This window comes from Pavona decussata, unplaced genomic scaffold (assembly GCF_977016875.1).
Source record: "Pavona decussata unplaced genomic scaffold, jaPavDecu1.1 SCAFFOLD_135, whole genome shotgun sequence".
Taxonomy (NCBI): Eukaryota; Metazoa; Cnidaria; class Anthozoa; order Scleractinia; family Agariciidae; genus Pavona; species Pavona decussata.
The window spans coordinates 317,663-324,542 of NW_028145548.1; the positions used below are offsets into that span (position 1 = coordinate 317,663).

The window sequence follows — 6,880 nt, forward strand, 5'->3', positions numbered from 1 at the left end:
TCCGCTTTAAACTGTAGATACCTGAACCCTTATATCAAATTAAAGCTTATAGAGCTGGCTATCCAACTAAACCAAGAATTTTGAAATAAAATGGATTGCCGAATTTTTAGCGCTGTTTTCTCGAATAAATTTTTTTTCACTTGGAGGAGCCACTTGAAAGAGCTAAAACTCAAAAGGAATTTGTTCGTTCGCCTTCAAATTTGGGCAGTAGCTAGTTTAACAAAGAAACAACAAAAACGTGTCTGCGAATTTTTTCTTTTAAAATATTTTTTCTCCGAGAGCGATTTTTGTACGATTACTCCACATTTTTTTCATCCTATTTCGAAAATGCTCTATAACTTTTCACTGCGATTGAATATGGCAAAACGCAGACACGTTTTTTTAGCGCTTTGGGTCCGGAAACTGAGGAGCAAATTAAATTAGCAAAAAACAAAATTCACTTTGACTTGTAGCTTTAAAAAGGTGATTCGGACGCTCGCAATTAGAGGTCGTGAAAAATTCGACAATTTATTTTATTTCAAAATTCTTGGTATGGTTTGATAGTCAGCTCTATTTGATATAGGGGTTTAGGTATCTACAGTTTAAACCGGACGCGCTACATCGCTTAAACGCGAGACACCTCTGAAGACACCTCTGAAGGTCCCGGGTAACCTTAAGATCACATTTTTTAACTTCACTCTCCTTAATTTTCTCTTTATGAATTATGAATGAGTTTTGAGAATTATCAATCAAAACGTTTATAAAATACTCGCGGCATCGATATAAGATCTGAAAATCGGGAGTCAACATGCAAAACAAGCGGTATTCCATTTGTTACATTATGCCTTTTAAAATAACGTCTTCAATTATTAGCCTCTCTTCATGCCCAGTGACCATAGTTTAGCTTATTTTCCAAGGTGTTTTCGGATTATCGTTTTTGGTGTTTACTAGTCAAGTACGTTACATTGTCTTCGTTGCCACAAGACGATCATTTTCAGTCTACACACTGAAGTTTGCACCACCGACTACTGCACAAGAAGTCTATCCGAGCGTTCCCCCCTGTCGGCATTGATCCGCAACTCCCACGGAAGATTTCAAGACTATTCAAAAAGTGAGACTTTTTGAAACGTCCTATCGATGCACGGCTTTTTATCCCTGTTATCAGAAATTACCTGCTTGGTACAGCCCATCTGAGCATAAGGACAGGAAATAACTGTCAACATACAGTCCTTCTCAAGGTGGGATGAGATCTAAAGAGAACGGGTTAAAACAGTTATACTTCCAGTCGACAAAAGTATTTCAGTGTTACGTTTTCTAGCTTGATTAATACCAGTGAACTAAAACCGACTATTATATTTTAATGTTCTGTTATGGTTCTGATCCCAGTGAAGTTGATATAAATTAGGGATTACTCAAAAAATAAAATGGTGCACACACGTTTTATATCCTGCCTCTGAATATATATGTTCGTGATATTGACGAATTTGACAAATTCAAAACCAAACGCCAACATTTAAAAAGGCTAAATTCTGAAATTTTAATAAATTATATTGTAAATATGTGTTGTGAGCTTGTGTTATTACTGTCATCGTTGTTTGCTACTTTGATACTCAGTAGGTAGCTTTTACTAATAGAATTAATAAAAAAATCCTGGACAAATATTAGTTAAATAAATAAAACCTACCTCCTCTCTCGCGATGATTTCTCCGCAGCTGTTTGGACAATGTAAGGGATACTTCTTACACTCTTTACAATGAACCTTAAGATATAAAATATTAAAGGCACGATGGATAAACCGCGGTGCCTTGGTGAAGGTTGTTTGTTCTATTTCGCGTGGTAGACTTTTTAATTAAGTTCTTAATTAGCATGTAGCTTAATTTAGTAATCAATGGTTTTCTCACCGATTATTTTTTTGGTTCAGTAACAGTCGATGCTGGGGTCTAACCAACACCAAAAGACCCAACGTTGGAATGACGATTGATTGATTGATTGATTGATTGATTGATTGATTGATTGATTGATTGATTGATTGATTGATTGATTGAGTGAGTGAGTGAGTGAGTGAGTGAGTGATGATTGATTGATTGATTGATTGATTGATTGATTGATTGATTGAAATGAATTAATGTTTCTTTTATATGGACAATAGAAGCCACTGTAATCAAAGAGAAAATACACCAATAGTCTAATTCTATCGTGTTCTTTTATCTACTTTTAATTTGCGTTCGACGTAGAAAGAACGCACTCCTGATACTGATTGGAGTCGAGATTGAATGGGACAACGTTGATTGAATGAATGGATCTTAGGACACATATCTGGCATCCCCCGCAGATTTTGCAGGGACGGATGACATCATCGCCAACTTGGCAAAGGGGAGAGAGCCTGGGATTGAGATCATCGAACGCACTCCCATGGCCAAGTCATGGTTGTGTAAGTGTTGGTTATGTAAGACACTTACACTCTAATTAGTTTTCACTCATCTTCAGTTAAAAAGTATGACACCGTAACAGATAAAGATTTTTACCTCAGTTTGACATGATGGATGTGGCGCGTTACAATAAGTGCAGGGAATGATCCTCCATTGGCACGTGGTGGTCACGTGCTCTTGTAGGTCTTTTCTTGCAATTGACACGTGACAGTTTTGGTTTGTACAGGAGACAGGTTTGAGAGGACAAGACTCCAAATGGTCCTTTTGTCAATAAAGCAAGTAAAAAATAGAATTTAAATAATAAATCAGTTCCTGAGGTACTGAGATCCGTAATACGGCCGGGCGCTCGTGATCACAATACGGTAGCTGATAATGAAAGACATGTTACGCTGTCAAAGTACAAACTTGTTATCAACAATCCCGTCATATAATAGGCCACTATACTATTTTTACTATACTATACTATACTATGTTTCGAGGAAACTGGAAATTCAGGGTAAATGAGGTTCGATATAACCAAACCCTACTGTGTTTGGCCGGAAGAAACTGATTGGCACAAAGGGGAACTGAACTCAGACAAAAAAAACTGAGACCAAAATTCCCCCTTTTTGCCTCTGTTTACCGTCGATGCAGTTTCAAAAGTAAAAAAATATATTAAAAAAACAAGAGAGGTGAGTAACGGGTTAGGGTTGGGAGAAAGGAGAGGTGAGAAACCCTAAGAACGCAGTAACTCAACATCTTCCATCATCTGGAGCCGGCGGACAAAAAAATTTAAAACCTAGAAAGATTACAAAGTGATTAATATCATTCCAGGCTTAAAATATCCGAAATAGTAATCGGAAGGTCTTAGGTTCGACTCCTGATAGGATCACTCGGATTTCCGAGTATGCCTGTGTCACTTACTGAATAATACATCATTTTCAATATCTTCCTTGTTGTTGTTTTTTGTTTGTTTGTTTGTTTCTTTCTTTCCAGCTTGCTACCACTACAATCTTAGTTCTCCAGGTCTGACACGAATTATTTCATCTACGATATAAAGTCAAATGTACACTTTCTCCTTACATCTATCCATGAGGCTAAGTTCCCTTTCACATGGAGTTACCGAGTATTCAAGATTATCATCAGACTCATTAGAGGTGAGAACGATGATGCTCACACGGTGCCCCACAAGAGACATTCTTCCATTAAAAAAATGTTGCAAATTAAAAAGCTGCTGCACGAAAAACTTTAAACGGACATAGAGTTAAGACTTACGTCTCTTGATCTCAGTTCGCCAGTCCACTGACAACCTTCACTTGGACATTTGATAATAAAGGAAAGAATCTTTCTTTGCGTTGCTTTGTCTGGAAAAATGTCCTACATTAAAAAAAAAGTTAATTCCATTGGCTGTGTGAATGTAAGACTTGATTCTGATTTATAAACGGATAAAAAAAGATACGAGCTGAAAAGTGTAAGCAGCAATAGGACATTTTCACTATGGCGTCATTTTACTACAACTACCAGAATCCTTCTGGTTTTTCTTTTCTCATGCTAATTAGAGCTATTGTTCTTTGCTCTCCACTGGGATTACAAAATTTGCATTTGAAAAGGAAAACGAAATGAATTCTGGTAGTTGTAGTAAAATGACGCCATCATGAAAATGGCCTATTGAGTTGATATCAGCTAAAACAGCATGTTCGAGAAGTTCTCGTAGCTCGTAGAAAATTTTTCTCGTAGTTCCGGCACATTTTTATTTGTTTAATGCCTTAAACCAACGTCGAACATGACCCCATCCGCGCTAAGCTGTTTTCATAAACACAAAAGGAAAAAAAATTCACTCATTTATATTCAAACCACGAAGAAACAGTCACTTTGCCTTGATAATGATGTTAGTATCATCGAAACGTTGAACAGCATATCATTAGTTGTAATTCGTTAATCATCATTATTACCTAACATTGCACTGTCACAGGACACTTACTTTCTCTCGTACCAGGTTGTTTCGGTCCACAGGACAACTAAGTTGCTCTCGATCTTGCTCCTGTCTGTTTTGTAAAAAAACACCATCAAACAATTATTAATATCGGTAAACAGACTATAAATAGAATACTAGTCGACACTATTCATCAGAGATACTCGCGAGAGCTCGCGCGAAAATTGCCTTGTACGGCGTGAAAATGCGACGTGCAAAAAGTGCTCACTCAACTATCACTGACCAGTAGGGGGCACTTCTCGGATAAGTCTAGACTGCAGAACAGTAAGTACTTCTGCCGTTAGGCTGTCTAAGTAAGGAAAGTAAGAGCGCGCACGGTCTCACAGCGAAACGTCTGGGAAGCATGAAGAAATGGAGAGGAAGACTGACAAGAGGCGTGCCGAGCTGCATGCACACGCACTTAAGACTCACGAGAAAATCAACGTTCTGACTCCGCGTTGTGGGTTGGGCCTCGCGTATTATTTATACTTTCAGTGGCCAATGTCTCTCTCCATTCATTTCAGAGAAAATACAACTTTTTTCAAAAGCTAGCTGTAGTAAAAACCAGGAAAACTATTTAACTGAACAAGACATGGGTATGTTTGGAAACGTTCACCCTCGAAACCATTGACAAGCTAACAGCGAAAGTTGAAGGGACTGCGCTATCTGTCTTCATAGCCCCAAGTATAGCTCTGAACAAGTTAAATATGACGCATTTATGAGTATCTGAAAATATGCCTGCAACAAATTGCTGTTGTTTTCTGTAACAACGCAGTAGACCCATTCAGAAAATTTGTTCGACTTTGGTTCCCTTCATTCGTTGTACCTCTTATCGACTAACAAATACCAAGGAGCGCTCACTCGCCAACAGCGTGAATGGTCATGAATATTTTGTGTAATCAATGCACAATTCCGGGAAATCATTGCGTTTCATGATCAGTGCCTGAGTCTCCGGTAGGTAAGAGCCTAGCTAATAACAGCAATTGCTGTAATCTTTGTATTCAATAGAATCATTTTGGTTTTTAAATTTTAATTTTATCTTGTCATGATAAGCTACACAGGATCTCCCATATTCGGCGTTAATTTTAATCACTTCCTTGTAAATATCTAACTTTCACTAGTACGATATTTTATAAGTGTTCCCAATTAGTCTACCTAGGCTAAATAAATTGACACTTTAATAAAGGTTTTACTTACTTACTTACTTACTTACTTACTATCACAGGCTTTCACTTATACCGATGATGAATAGTTCCAACTAATTTCCTTCCCCTGACAAACGCTTTCTTCCCGCAACAGTCGAGCCTTAATAACATATTTTAACAATTCTGGAAAGCTAACCTCATGAAGTGTTCGTCAAGACACTGCCTGCAAAATCGATGGCCGCATACCCCCGTTTGGACCGCCTCTTTCAAAGGTAACTCACATATTGGACAATTCCATTCGTCTTCTACATCATCCACAAAATTCTCATCGTATCCACCAAGAGAAGAATTTGCTCGAGCTTCCGCCATAATCTTACGCAGCGTCGTTGGGTGGGGAGAAAGTCTCACTTCGTTTCGGATCAGTTATGGATGACCTGGAATTTTTTCTTTTGTCAGAGCTGTCAGCTTTAAGCACAGATTAAATTCATTCTCGTGTCACACATTACCTGCGTGTTTCCTTTCTGTGCATGCACGCGAGGCGCTACGAACGGAGGATAGCCTGCCTGGCTCCAGACGTCTTCTGCACTCGAGTGCAATAACGAAAATAGGAAAGAAAACAGCCTGAGTCGTCTGCAAGCAGGCTAAAACGAGGACAGCCAGAAGAAAAGAAAGGAAAAGAAGACAAAATGAACCTGGGTTTTAACCAAATACTCATGCAGGTGAGGACAAAGCTGGCTGTCCACCTTGGCTCGCTGCCGAGGGAGAGCAGGAGCTCAGTGATTGGTTAGTAAAACCAAAACCAACCGTGACTTGCTCGCAGTCATATAAGTGAATCAGCTGTATGTCACGTGAAAAAGCGCGCGTCCCTGGGGGAGGGAGAGGGGGTTACGCCTCGGAATTCTCGGAAGAGGTAGGCCGCCCGGTCCTTCAAATCCTGACCCTATTTCAGACCAAAACATGCCATTTTCCACACCCGTTTTCAGACGTGGCCTCTAAAATCCAAACCCGTTTTCCAGCCCTGGCTTCTGAAAGTTGTAGTTGGTTTGCGAATCTATTACCATGTCCAAGTGAAGTCAACATATTGTTTAAGCATTTTATTAATTTAGTAGTATAATGAACGTTACGGTTATAAAATGTAGCGTAATTAAGCTTCGCATCACCGCTGAGGTAAAGAAGTGGTAAAATTCATCCGAAAATTCAGCTCGAATGTTTCTCTTTCTCCACTATTCATTTGCAGTTGAAAAGACAAATACGTTTATACGCTCTCATGGTTCCCTTGAAAACCATACCCGATTTAAGACCATAATGGTCAAAATCTTTTCCCCCTTTTTAGACCGAAACGGACCAAAAACCATACCCTTTGGGGCGGAAGACAG

The 6,880-nt window shown here is 38.9% G+C and overlaps 1 protein-coding gene across 9 annotated transcripts in view; it reads right to left on the bottom strand.

Annotated features, from left to right (window-relative positions):
- Window positions 1–6,880, bottom strand: part of LOC146467480 (TNF receptor-associated factor 6-like) — a 36,110-nt gene that overhangs the window by 1,648 nt on the left and 27,582 nt on the right. For 4 of the 9 annotated variants that reach the window (XM_085125774.1, XM_085125773.1, XM_085125770.1 and 1 more), the window contains exons 4-6: window positions 2,505–2,669; window positions 1,664–1,738; window positions 1,152–1,229 (exon numbers count right to left, since the gene is read on the bottom strand). In XM_085125774.1, the coding sequence (XP_084981900.1) occupies window positions 1,152–1,229; window positions 1,664–1,738; window positions 2,505–2,669 (318 nt within the window). Of the gene's footprint in view, window positions 1–1,151; window positions 1,230–1,663; window positions 1,739–2,504; window positions 2,670–3,662; window positions 3,765–4,368; window positions 4,433–5,700; window positions 5,900–6,880 lie in introns of those variants that run through there. The other 5 variants (XM_085125768.1, XM_085125772.1, XM_085125766.1 and 2 more) reach the window with 3 other exon arrangements.